This window comes from Phoca vitulina, unplaced genomic scaffold (genome assembly GCF_004348235.1).
Source record: "Phoca vitulina isolate PV1807 unplaced genomic scaffold, GSC_HSeal_1.0 scaffold41, whole genome shotgun sequence".
Classification (NCBI taxonomy): domain Eukaryota; kingdom Metazoa; phylum Chordata; class Mammalia; order Carnivora; family Phocidae; genus Phoca; species Phoca vitulina.
This window is the reverse complement of record NW_022589744.1, coordinates 10611089-10624394: the sequence shown is the minus strand read 5'-3', so window position 1 is coordinate 10624394 and position 13306 is coordinate 10611089. Positions and strand designations below refer to the sequence as shown.

Sequence of the window (13306 nt, the reverse complement as noted above, 5' to 3'; positions counted from 1 at the left end):
AGACATCTCATGCTCATGGATTGGAAGGCTTAATATTGTTAAGATGTCAATACTATACAAAGTGATCTACAGATCCAATACAATCTCTATCAAAATCCAAATGATATTTTTTGCAGAAATAGAAAAATCCATCCTAAAATTTGTACAGAATCTTGTGGGATCTCATGGGACTAGGGAAAACAATCTTAAAAAAGGACTGGAGGACCCACATTTCTGGTTCCAAAACTTACTACAAAGCCACAGTAATTAAAAGACAGTGATGCTGGGGCACATGGGTGGCTCAATTGGTTAAGCATTGGACTCTTGGTTCCACTCAGGTCATGGTCTCAGGGTCCTAGGATTGAGCCCTGTGTTGGGCTCCATACTCAGCAAGGAGTCTGCTGACATTCTCCCTCTCTCTCTCTCCCTCCCTCCCTCCCTCTGCCCTACACACACACACACTCTCTCTCTCTAAAATAAATAAATAAATCTTAAAAAAAAAAACCCTGAAACACAGTGATGCTGACATGAAGTCAGGCATAGAGACCAATGGAGTAAAATCGAGTCTGGAAATAAACCTTCCTAAGTGTGGTCAAATGATTTTCAACAAAGGGGTCAAGGCCATTCAGTGGGGAAGGACAATCTTTTCAATAAACAGTGTTGGGAAAACTGGATGTCTACATGCAAAAGAATTAAGTTGGTCCCTTACCTAAAAGCATATACAAAAACAAACTCAAAATGGATCAAAGACCTAAATATAGGACATAAATCTATAAAACTCATAGAAGGAAACATAGGGCAGAAGCTTCACAACATTGACTTCAGCAATGATTTTTTGGATCTAACCCAAAAGGCAAAAGCAACAAAAGAAAAAATAGACAAATAGGACATCAAGAAAATTAAAGTTTTGTGCATCAGGGGCGCCTGGGTGGCTCAGTCCATTGAGCATCTGCCTTCGGCTTAGGTCATGATCCCAGGGTCCTGGTATCGAACCCTGCATTGGGCTCCCTGATCAGTGGGGAGTCTGCTCTCCCTTTCCCTCTGCCTCTCCTCACTCTGGTGCTTGCTTGCTCTCCCTCTTTCTCTCAGATAAATAAATAAAATCTTTAAAAAAATAAAGTTTTGTGCATCAAAGATGTATCAACAGAATAAAAAGGCAATCTACAGAATGAGAGAAAATATTTTCAAATTATATATCTGATAAGGGATTATTATCCAGAATAAATAGACAACTAAAATTCAACAACAAAAAAACTCATTTCAAAACTGGACAAAGGACTTGAATAGACATTTCCAAAGAAGACACAGAGCTGGCCAACGAGCACATGAAAAGATGCTCACCATCGCTCATCGCTGGGGAAATGCCAATCAAAATTACAATGATATACCACATCCATTAGGATGGCTACTATCAAAACAAACAAACAAAAACAGAAGACAAGTGTTGGAGAGCATGTGGGGAAATTGGAAGCCTTGTGCACTGCTGGTGGGAATGTAAAATGGTGCAGCTGTTGTGGAAAAACAGGATGGCAGTTCCTCAAAAGCTTAAAAATAGATTTTTTTAATGATTCAGCAATTCCACTTCTGGGTATATATCTAAAAGAATTGAAAGCAGGGTTTCAAAGAGATACCATGTTCATAGCAACATATTCACAATAGCTAAAACACAGAAACCAACCAAGTGTCCATCGATGGATGAAAGGATGAGCATAGTGTGCTATATCCCACAATGGACTACTATTCAGCCTTCAAAAGGGAGGAGCTTTCTTTAATACAGGATTGTGGGCACAGAGGAGGCATGGCTTAAATAACTTTTTTCTTCTCTCCGAAGATATTTTAAACTGTACTGATATCTCTTAATATTAAAAGTAAAGTTATCTAAGAGTCCAGAGGAATGTGCCACTGGTTCTGGAACCATGGGCAAGCCTCTGCTCTCTGGGCCTCAGCATCCTTGTCCATGAGACAAGGGAGACTCCATCTTCAGGGCTTTTGTATTCTCCCGATCCCTCCGCTGGTTGTCCCCATGCTGCAGCGATCCAGACACTTCCATGGAGCTGTGATTTATAAAGGTATTTGCAGGTACCATCCTACGCGGGTCACGTCTTTTCCTGGAGCCACACAGGACTGAGCTCCTGCCCTCCACACACAGCTGGAAGGAAGCAGAGAAGAGAGGAAAGATGTGACAAGAGCCTGTGGGATGGAGGGTTCCTACAGGTCCCCATTGGAATCCCACTCCCACTCCTCCCCAGCGAAGCCAGTCAGGCTGATGGCGCCTAGCTGCCTTGTTAGTGACCCTCGAGGGGAGCAGGCTGAGGGGGACACGGGTGAGGGCTGAGGGGGCTGGTCCTGGGCTTCTGTGGCCCACAGAGACCTCCAGATGGTGGGGCTGGTGACACAGGCTTATGTCTTCTTAATCACACTGTACTGTGTCTCCTCCTCCAGGGTCCTCTGGGAGCGAATCCTGTTGGCCTTAGAATCCCCACTCTGGAGGTCAAATACCATGGACGTGTAGTGAAGCTCTTCCCTGGGAGCCATCTGCAGAGAGAGAGACGGGAGGCTCAGGGAGAGGGGGGAGAAGCACGGGCCCCCAGCTCAGGATGGAGATGGGGGACCCCCGAGGGGGAGGAGGCTTGGGGCGGGGGGCCTTCATGGTGGGGGTGTCCAGACTTCCCCACTGTCCTGCCCACACCCCTGCTTCACCCCACCTGTGAAAACACAGCACAAAGTCCCAAGCATCAGACCCGGGCACGGGGCTGGGGTGCGGGGGGGGAAGAGAATGCTTAGGATCCACTTTGAGATCATTAATCACCAAGTTAGAAAAACAAGGATGTTGCTAGTCCCAGGCCCACGTGTCTCCCCCTCATCTTCTCCAACAACTAGTCCCCCAACCTCTCCCTGAACTCTTTCACTAGCAGGTGGGTCTTGACCCCAGTGAGGGGCGGACCTCTTCCACGTTTCACTTTACGGTCTCTGTGCCTAAGGATTGACCTACAGGGGGTCACTGATTCAAAACCTGAAAAGGAGAGTTGATACAGAAGAGATAATGGTACCCAAAACAGTGGGAAATCTCAGGCTTTCACACTGGCATGTGGTATACAGTAGGTCCTTAATAAATGCTATGCTTTACTGACTATTGACTCTCACTGACCACCCTGATAGCCCTTTCATCTCCCGCGCCAGCCCCCAGCTAGAGTGACACCAAGCTCAGGCAGAATCGACACTTGCCCTACGTTCTGTGTGACCAGTGCTGAAGAGCCACGAGATCAGCAAGCCAGCCCCTCATTTCCCTCTCTGCCTGCTGCCACCCCCCAGGGTGGTACCCCTAGCAGAGCCCAGGACCCCCGTGTGGGAGCCAGGCGCTGGCACTCACCACTGTGCTGTATTCCACCTCCTCCTGCCTCGGGTGCACAGACTCTTCCCGAAGGGGCCACATCTGCAGCTCCAGATTCGCATAGTGGGGCTCCCCCTGCTGAGTAGCCCAGGTGGGCAGGAGATGGGCGGACTTGGTGGGTGTCCACGGAGCCCCTCCACGGTCCAGCCCAGAGGGGCCTCTGTTCCTGCCTGTGTGCAGACATCTCCCCCTTCCCTCGATGCCCTGGGTGCCCCAGCCACCCCACCTGCCTCCTCCCTCCCCCACTCTGGTCTTCTCTGGGAAATATTTAACTGGCCCCCTAGGTCAGCATCGAAGGACCCTCCCCCGTTCCACTTTCTATGGGGTGGTATGGGTAGGGACAGACTGGCCAGAGCTCAAGACAAGACCCAATGACCAGATCTCCCAGGGATCACTCTCCCTGTTTTGGGCGAGCACCCCACTCCATCCATCGACCATGCACTCAGACCTCCACTAGCCAGTGGGGTTGTTCAAGCCCCCAACATCCTCTGTTCTCCCCGCCAGCCACCCCGGTACACCTCCAGCCTGTCTTACCTGACTAGGGGTCCGGAGTGGCTCTGGATTCTCACCAGCTAAAGAGACAGGAGAAGAGTTAGGAGTTTGAATCCCAGAACAAGGCAGGAATGGGGATCCTTATGATCCATCGGGAGGAAGGAATTTCCCTAGAGAATTTGGCCCCAGGGACCTGTCGCTTCGGGTCTGCCACTGGGTAAGAGTTCGAGACTTTGCCGAGAGGATGAATTGGTGAAGAGGGAAAAGACGAATGAATGAGGGGGTGGAGGCGTGGAGAAATAAACTAGCAGGAAGGAAGGCGCACTGGCCTGGGGAGAGTGGCCAAACAAAGCTAGCTCTCAAAACAGTCACTCAAAGAATGTTCCCGGGTGGGAGAAGAGAGGTAAAGGACACCCTTTAGAAGGACCTGTCGGCAGGATGAAACAGTTCTGGAGATCTCTTTCACCAAAACATGAATATACTTAACGTCACCAAACTATAAACTCAAGAATGGTGAAAATGACAAATTTCACGGTATGTGCTTTTTACCACAATAAACAAAAACGCAGATCCACAGGCCCTGCCCCAGACATCCGGAATCAGAATTGCTGGGGATGGGTTTGTGTTTTAGGAAGCCCTAAAATTTTTTCTAATTTAAAAAAAAGAAGAAGAAGAACTGTCCTGTGGAGACCTAGAATTGTTTCAAACCAGGAGAGGTCACGGGGGTCATCTGCTCCAGTCCCCTGGCCTGGGGGGCTGTCCCGCACATTCAGGACACCGTGTGGCTCGGGGGGATCACAGCTCGGGGCGCACAACCTCGGGCTCCTGGCACCTGCAGTTTGCTCTGCAAGCGTCCTGCTGCTGAGTCAGGCTCTGTGCACCCCTGGCCCTTGCCACCCGGAGCCCCAGGAGCGGGTGGGCCGCCCGTAGCTGCACGGACATCACCGGGGAAGGAATGTGGATGGGAGCCAGCTGGACAGGAAGCATGCTGAGGGTGGAGCCCCGTCTACCCCGGTCACGACAGTGTCGCCCAGAGCCTGTCACAGCAGGCGCTGGGGACAGCAGTGCTGTGTGCGTGACAGAGGGAGGGAGGGAGTGAATAAGCGAGTGAATGACAAACGGGCTGATGGGGCCGCACCGCCAGCCAGTGGGTGTGATGGGGCAGGCATCAGTCTGCCGGAGAGGGGAGGGGACGGTGAGGGGACAGGAGCTGAGACTCGCAGGGATGGGGAGGGAGAGTCAGGATATTTGAACACAAGGCTTTTCTCTTGTTACAGAGGTTCAGTGAAGCAAGGTGTAATCCCCCACACACATGCACACACACCGTTAAACTCTGCAGTAAGAGACTTCTAGAACATTTCATGGCAGGGAAAATGATACAACAGGTTAAGTGCAAAAAAAAAAAGAAAGCATTGAAAAGCAACTGGGGGGCCCCTTGGTGGCTCAGTCGGTTGAGCGTTTGACTCTTGATTTTGGCTCAGGTCATGATCTCAAGGTCGTGGGATGGAGCCCCGTACTGGGCTCAGTGCTCAATAGGGAGTCTGCTGGAGGATTCTCTCCCTCTCCCTCTGCCCCTCCCGCGACATGTGCCTGGGCACATGCTCTCTCTCTCTCAAATAATTAAATTTAATTAAAAAAAAAAAAAGAAAAGCAGCTAGAAGGACACACCTCATATGTCAGTGGTTGTTTTTCTCCAAGTGGTGGGAGTTTTCTTTCTTATTTATTATGGGGGATTTATTTCTTCTTTGTGCTTTTACTTATTTTTTTGAACCATCTTATATCCCTTTTCTAGAAGGGAGGTTCTCTAGGTGAAAGGGCAGAGACGTCGGAGGCAATCGCGGCTGGGAAAATCCCCCCTGGGGAGGCCCACACCGCATGGGCCCGAGTGAGGGGGGAGGGCCCTCAAAAGTGATGTGGGAGAAGCAGATGGCGAAGAGGATGTGGTTTTCCTTCCCTATGTCAGGAACACACAAGCCAGGGCTGACTTCTCTTCTAAAGGCCTGACCCCCACCATGGGGAGGGGCCGTGGGAGGCAAGAGCTCAGGGTGGCCGGGCCTCCCCTCCCCACTCTCCCACCCTGAGCATGTTCCCGCTCCCAGAACACTGCCTCTGTGGAGTACACACCCCTCGTCCCCTGAGGCTGGACAAAGATTCCCCTGAGAACCGGCTGCTCATAGAGTCAAAAAGTTTCAGAACAAGAAGGAAATGTAAGGCTCACACTCCAACTCAGGCAGAAATTTGAGCTCCTTCGGGTGACAGCCTCTGGCCAGCAACAAGAAGGTCACATCTGCCTTCTTCTGTGCCTCATTTTATTTAATTGGCTCGTTGAGTTTCTTGAGCCCCTACTTAACTGAGTGCCGGACAGGGTGCTGGGTGCACCCCACATGTTCTCTCTTTTAATCTGAGCTCAGAGGAGAGCAAGTGGGGCCCGGGATGCCCAAAGCATCTGGGGGGCCCTTAGTGGCTGGAGATATTAAACAATATGTTAATTTAACAAATACTGACTATGTGCCTTCTCGAGTTACTCCCTGATCTTGAGGATTAGCCCAGGCTGGTGGGGAGATGGGCAAGGAGGTAGGTGGGGACAATCTGCAGTGAAAAGGGCATGATGGTGCATGTCCAGAGGTGCAGCCAGGAGGGGCCCCCCAGTTACTTTCAGGGAGCCAGCAGAAGGAGCCAGAAGAAAAGAAGTCTGAGGGCCAGGAGGCCCACTAGGAGTGAGCCAGCAAGAGAAGGCAAGGAAGGCACTCCAGGGGCCCAGAGCAAATGCAGAAGGGGAGACTGATGTCATAGCTCCCGCCAGGTTGTAGGAAGTTGGGATCAGCTGCCGTCCGGAGTGTTAACGATGGGCAAGGAGTGGGCGGGACTGGTTGTGGAGACACCTGGACTTTTGAGGATGTCATGGAAGGGTTTTAAACAGAAGAGGGTGACGGCTTCACAGACAACCTTCTAGGGAGCCCCCCCCCAGCCTGTACCATAGCGGGGACACCCCCTCTGGGGTCTGGCCTCTAGGGTCAGCCAGGATGTGTAGACTGAGGGTATGCATATGATGCCCATTTTGGGGAACAAGGACACAGAGCCTCGAAAACGAGAGGGTGTGCCGGCCCACCCCCCCACCTGGCCGGGGACTGACTCACATTTGATCCGTCTGCGAACCATCCTCCAGGCCAGCAGCGAGCTGCCCCCCAGCAGAAGCAGCAGAAGTGCCAACAAGGAGAGGAGTACTTGGAGCCTAGAGGGGGACACAGGGCAGTGTTGAGCAGGCGAGGAGCTTGCAGTGCCCCCCCTTATTTGCAATAGATAGATAAGGTCACATTTCAAAAAAAAAAAAAAAAGATAGCATAGTCTCCTTTCTACACACAAGCAGTGTATTTTAGAAACTTCCAGAGGCTCTTTATTCAGAAACAAGAAAATATAAATGTATATTATTTTCCTCCTTCTTTCACAAAAGGAGGCAAAATACACTACTATATTTCTACCTAGCAGTACATCGTGGACATCTCTCCATCTCTGTGCATGAAGAAGACCCCACTCGTTTTCACAGCTGCTACCATTCCATGGCATGGACAGACCATCATTTATTGAATTCTTCCCTCTTCATTGGCATTTCCCCCAGTCTCTTGTAATTACAAACACTGCTGCAAAAAAACTGCCTTATAACTCTGCCATTTCTTTCTCTTTTTTTTTTAAGATTTATTTATTTATTTTGAGAGAGAGAGAGAAAGAGAGAGAATCTCAAGCAGACTCTTTGTTGCATGTGGAGCAGGCACAGGGCTCAATCCCACAACCCTGAGATCATGACCTGAGCTGAAATCAAGAGTCGGACGCTCAACTGACTGAGCCACCCAGGTGCCTGGTAGCTCTGTCATTTCTCCTGTGAACAAGCCACAGCAGATGGGAAGATGACTTTGGGTCCCTCACTTGCTAGGCTAGGCACTCCTTTTATGTCTGCCTTCATAATGTTCTAGTCTTTTCCTTAACGATGCACCTCGTCCCCCACATACACCAAGTTGCACAGGCTCCAAGCTGCGCAGAACCTACCTCTGCCCCCGTGTGTGTATCTGCAGTCAGTTCTGGAAGTAGTGTGTTCGGGGCTTGAATTTCACCTTGCCTGATGTTAAGATTGCCACTTGGGTTGACAGGAGGCCTGTGGAAGGGCTTCGGGGTGTCATATAATAAAGAATCTGAATGGGGGCGCCTGGCGGGCTCAGTAGGTACAGCATGGGACTCTTGATTGCAGGGTCGTGAGTTTGAGCCCCACGTTGGGTGTAGAGATGACTTAAAAAAAAAAATCTGGTTGGCCTTTGCCCCTGGCTCCTGGAAAGAAGGCTCTAAATCCTTGGGATTTCCCTAATAGTAGGTGTGCCTTTGTTATTCAAGGACCCCTTGGATCACACCTGAGTTTATGCTAAGAGATGAGGTGAGTCAGGGTTGGGGCTGGTCACCAGAAGGACCAACCCCACTATTATAGAGACTTGAGGCTCTAAGCCAGCCTGAAATTCAGGGAGCAGAGTGGGGCTGGGGATTGAGTTCAATCATGTGACCAATGATTCAACCAATCATGGTAAGGAACCCCAGTAAGAATTCTGGGCACCAGAGCTTGCAGGAGCTTCACGGTTGGTGAGCACATCGATGTCCCAGGAGGGTGATGTGCCCCAACTCCCCTGGGAGTCAGCAGGGAAGCTCTGCTCTCAGGACTGACCCTCCCAGACCTCACCCTATGTGTCTTTTCATTGACTGGTCCTGGCCTTTATCCTTTATGATAAAACCATATTTGTCAGTACAGCGAGCGTTTTCCTGCATTCAGTGAGCTATCTAGCAGATTAAGAACCCAAAGGCGTCATAGGAACTCCCAAATTCATAACCAGTTGGCCAGAAACGTGATGGCCTAGGGATGCCCAAAGTGCTCTGGCATCTGAAGTCAGGCAGTCTTATGGGGCTGAGCCCTCTGCCTTTGGGGTCTGTGCTAACTCCAGGTGGTCAGTTCCAGGTTTGAATCCCAGGACACAAGGCGGTGCCGGGATAAGGAGTCTGAGAACCTCCGAAATGGTTTACACCTGCGCATATTTTTCTGGAGAGAGAGTCTATAAACACTGTGGGATTCTCCTGGGGGTTTGTGCCCCCAAAGGTCAAGAACTGCAGGTTTAGAAGGAAGAACCCAAGACTCTGAGTCACATAAACCTGGGCTGAAGCCCAGCCTGCCTCCCATAGCTATGTGACCCAGTGAATCGCTTAACCTCTCTGAGCCCCCCTGTCTGCTCCTCTAGAACACGGGGGCAGTAATGGGACCGGGTTCTGGTGAAATGAGAACATGCACAGAGGGCATGTAGCAGGTGCCTGTTAGGATCATTGGCCCTCGCTGAAGTTCCTTTCCTTCCATCCCTACCGAAGCTTCTCCCCGGCCCTGGAGCAACTCCTGAGGAGAGGGCCCACCTCCAGGTCGGGGGACAGGGGACAGGGCACCTTACCCCAGGCCCTGGCTCGGCGGGAATTCCTCCTGGTTGCTTGCACTGCGGGTGGCTCCCACGGCGGTCGGGGCAGTGGAGGAGGGCTGGGTCGGCATGATCATAATTTTAGCTGTGCTTTTCGACATCTGGGTTACAGTGATGCTGACAGGTGGGGTGGATGTTTTTGCTGGTGTGGAAACACAAATCAAACCCAGGATAGCTCTCTCGGACTCTCCCACTACTTGCCAAGACCTTTGGGGTTTGATTTCACACAAAATGCTCACTCAGGGTTGGGGCAGGATGGAGGACCCCGGGGGCCAAAATCTCCCCAGGGCTCTCCTGAGCCAAGTGTGCGTTTCCGAACAGGGCACGGGCACTGCCCGCCCCCAACAGTCCTGATTCCATCCTGCGGAGGAGGGTCAGGACCTTGGGAGAGCCCCCCTAGGTCACCCCTGGACTCCAGCTTCGCCCCCCCCCCCCCCCGGCCACAGCCACAGGCTGCCTGCCCGAGACCTCTGTCTAACCTGCAAATCTGACCACCTAGCTGGAGCTCCGGCTGCACCCAGCACCTTCACTGCCAGGCGGGCGCCACCTGCCTCTCCACTCGGCTCCCACCCTCCCACAGCGTGGCTCTGGGCGTCCGCAGGGCTGGCACCAGGCTCTCCCTCTCTCCTTTGCACACCCTGTCTTCTCAAGGCTGAGCAGAGGGGCCAGCTTCTCCACGAAGCCTCCCCGACTCTCTCTTTCCTACTACTACCTGCCTTACACACACACACACACACACACACACACACACACAGAGTTTGCTCCAAGCCTCTGACCTGATTCCTGCCTCATCCAATCCAACCTGAGACCCTGCAGGCAGCCCTGGTGCTGGCGCTGGGGGAGGGGGGTCCACAGCTCACCTGGGGTCACAGACACCACAATGGGGAAGGTGTGGTCGAACATATATCCTAGCATTCCTGATATATCGATCCCACATCGGTATGTTCCTGCATCATCCTCTGTGAGGCTCTCCAAGGTCACTGTGAAGGTGAGGTTGGCGGGATGGTCCCTGATGGACACACGGCCGCTCCTCACTTCTCTGTCTGCCTCTTTGGTCTTTACAGTACTCCACACACATGGTCTCTTGCACCAGTATTTGGCAGTCTCTCTGAATTTCTCCTCGTACTGACACTGCACGCTCAGGGATCCCCCCACGGTGCCCGTCACGGACGTGGGGCCACTTAGAGATGAACAACCTGGAAAACACAGCCGAGTGTGGTCCCTTACCAGATGCGCCTGGGTCGTCAGGGGCATCCTGGGAATCACCCCCCAAAGTTGCCCCATCTCATATTGGTCACCCCCCTCCTTTGCTGTCACCCCCAAGATTTTTTTTTTTTATCACAGCAGCCCCTTCCTCCAGACCCCAGCCTCCTTTCTGGCTGCTCAGGGTCATGAAATCTTATCCCAGTAAACCCCAGATGAACAAGTGAATCCTCCAACTTAGGAAGTCAGGAGAGGAACACATGCATATCACCCTGGGAGAAAGAAAGAGTAAGGTCAGAGTAGAAATTAGTGAATTAGGAAACAGAAAAACAGTGGAATTAGCATATACATTGGAAAACTGATTTTTTATATGGGAGTGACAAACATTCTGGTGGTAGCCAAATCTAGAAAAACAGGAGGAGACGCACATACACAATTCATAAGAAAAATAACCAGGGTTATTTGCAAGCCTCTACCAGTAAGTCTGTAAACTTAGATGAAACCAATGATTTTCTATATTTAGGAAAATATAAATTACCAATATTGGCTCAGAATATATTTCTTTTTAATGTAGACCAGTGAAGATGTGTGTTATCAAGGAGACCTTTCCTGGTGACAAGTATGTGAGGTGCAACGTATATCAAAACATCACATTGTACACCATAAATATGCACAATTTTTATTTGGTAGCTATACCTCAATAAAGCTGGGGGTTAATCCAAAACAAAAAAGTTGTCGTCCAAAAAAAAAAAAGAAGAGTAAAACCCAGTTTTGTAAATTGGTTTTCTCAAACCTTCAAGGAACAAACACTTGTAGAGAATATAGAAGCAGGGAAACCTCCCTAATTCTCTTCATGAAAGCAGCATGATATATTGAGACTAAAATCTGGCCCGAATTTCTTGATATAATTCACCACCTTAATAGTTCAAAGAAGAAAAAATAATCATCTCCATAGATAATGAAAAAGCATCCAACACCCATTGCTACTGTTTATAAAAACCACTTTGTAAAGAGACAAAAACGGACGCCTTCTTCACGCTTAATGGGAAACACTGGGCACCTGCCCTCGTCAGGGACAAGGCAGGGATGGTCCCTGCCACCTCCGTCCCGGGCATCATTCTGGCCGTACCAGCCTGTGGCCGATGAGAGAAACAAAGGAGACAAGCGGATATCCCGAAGGAACCACAAACTCCCACTGCAGACAGATCTCATGAAACACAAGGACACCCTAGAGGGTAAGGGACAGACAAGCCGTGCCAGGGTGACCTGCTTCCACATTAATACACAAAAGGAATAGCTTTCCTGTGGACAACTAGTTAGCAAATAGAGCCAGAGAAAACATGCAATTTATCATCAAAACAACCAAAAGGATTTTAAATATCCCAGGGATAGACCTGATGAGGCTGTGCATGCCTGTGTGCAGTGGGCTCCTGAGAGACACAGAAGCTGGATCCCCAGAAACAGGGAGCCCTCTGCTCGCTGGAGAAGCTCTCCTCCCTTCCCTCCCCGTGCCTTCTCTGCCCTCCCCTTCATCCCCACCACCTTCCCCTCTGCTCTGGCCCCATCTCCCTGTCTTGGGGAGACAGAGCCCCTGGCCCTCGGGTCTGGCCCCTAGAGCTGCCCTGGCTACACACCTCCGTGTCCCCAACACCGTGGCCTGCTCCCGCCAGTCCCCAGCCCTCCCGCACACCCTGCACCAGACACCGGCCTCTCCCCTCGGTAGGCTCAGCGGCCACTCTCCCACCCACTCTGCCGCCACCTGCTTTCTCCTCCTTCTTCCTGTAATAATTCATCCGAAACTTCCCACAAAGCCCCTCTGGGCACCCTGCTGTGGCTCAGGGAAGGTGGGGTGCATGACCCTGAGTCGTGCCTGGCCCTTCTAGGGTGCAGTCCTTCCACCTGTCCACATCCGTGCTGGACAGAGCACACCTTGCTCTGAGATCTGTGCAGAGTGCAGACTCGAGTGCTGACCCGCCGCCACCTCCCCTGCAGCCCTGCCCCCCACAGCCTCCCTCCCCGGGGAAGACTCAGTCCGGGCAGCCCCTCACCTGGGCCCCAGAGAAGCAGCAGAGCCCAAGGCAGCCACACGACCCAGCCCTGCCAAGTCATCCCTCCTGCACGGACGTCACCCACAACAGCACCAGGCAGCTTCAGGCCCCTTCAAGGAGGAGGGTCAAGTCTCCAAGTCTTCCACTTCTGCTTTTCTTTGTGCCTCTGCTTCCTGGTTCAGTATCTTCAGGTTCTGTTCCTAGAGCTGGTCAGAAAATGAAGGACATCGAGGGAGCAAAGCCTCTGGGGACCATGATGGGCTGAGACCCCGAGGACCCAGGCACCCTCCGACCCATCCCAGCTGTGTCACAGATCCCAGAGGTCTTTCCAGTGCCGGGACCCCTGCTCCCCCACAGTGCCGCAGGCCTGCGCCCCGCCCCCCCTTCCATCACACCCCCAAGACCACAGAGCCTGGCTTCCTTCCTTCTGGGCCCGGTAATTCCTCTGGTTTCCTTGTGGTCAGGGTGAGCACCCAGTGGGGCGGAGCCAGGGCCAGCTTCCTTCTCCAGCCTTGGTTGCACCTGCAGTGAGGCTGCCCCAGGGAGCTCCCCTTCTATGAGCCCCCAGCTCAAGGCCCAGACCCCCAAGCTGGAACAGTGACCTCAGAGCCCCTGAATGGTTCTTACTCTTGGAAACGTGTCCCCAGGCTGTGACCTTCCTTCCTCTGCAGCCCCTACTGGTCCCAGCTCAGGGCTGGGCA

The 13306-nt window shown here is 51.8% G+C and overlaps 1 protein-coding gene across 1 annotated transcript; it reads right to left on the bottom strand.

Annotated features, from left to right (window-relative positions):
- Nucleotides 1–1629: 1629 nt before the first annotated feature.
- Nucleotides 1630–12911, bottom strand: CD300A (CD300a molecule). The gene is made up of 8 exons (XM_032429973.1): nt 12606–12911; nt 10215–10550; nt 9331–9496; nt 7000–7094; nt 3905–3942; nt 3350–3448; nt 2351–2514; nt 1630–2128 (listed from the first exon to the last, which is right to left on the bottom strand). The coding sequence occupies exons 1-7, from the start codon at nt 12664–12666 to the stop codon at nt 2380–2382; spliced, it is 930 nt and encodes a 309-aa protein (XP_032285864.1). The 5' UTR covers nt 12667–12911; the 3' UTR covers nt 1630–2128; nt 2351–2379.
- Nucleotides 12912–13306: the final 395 nt, after the last annotated feature.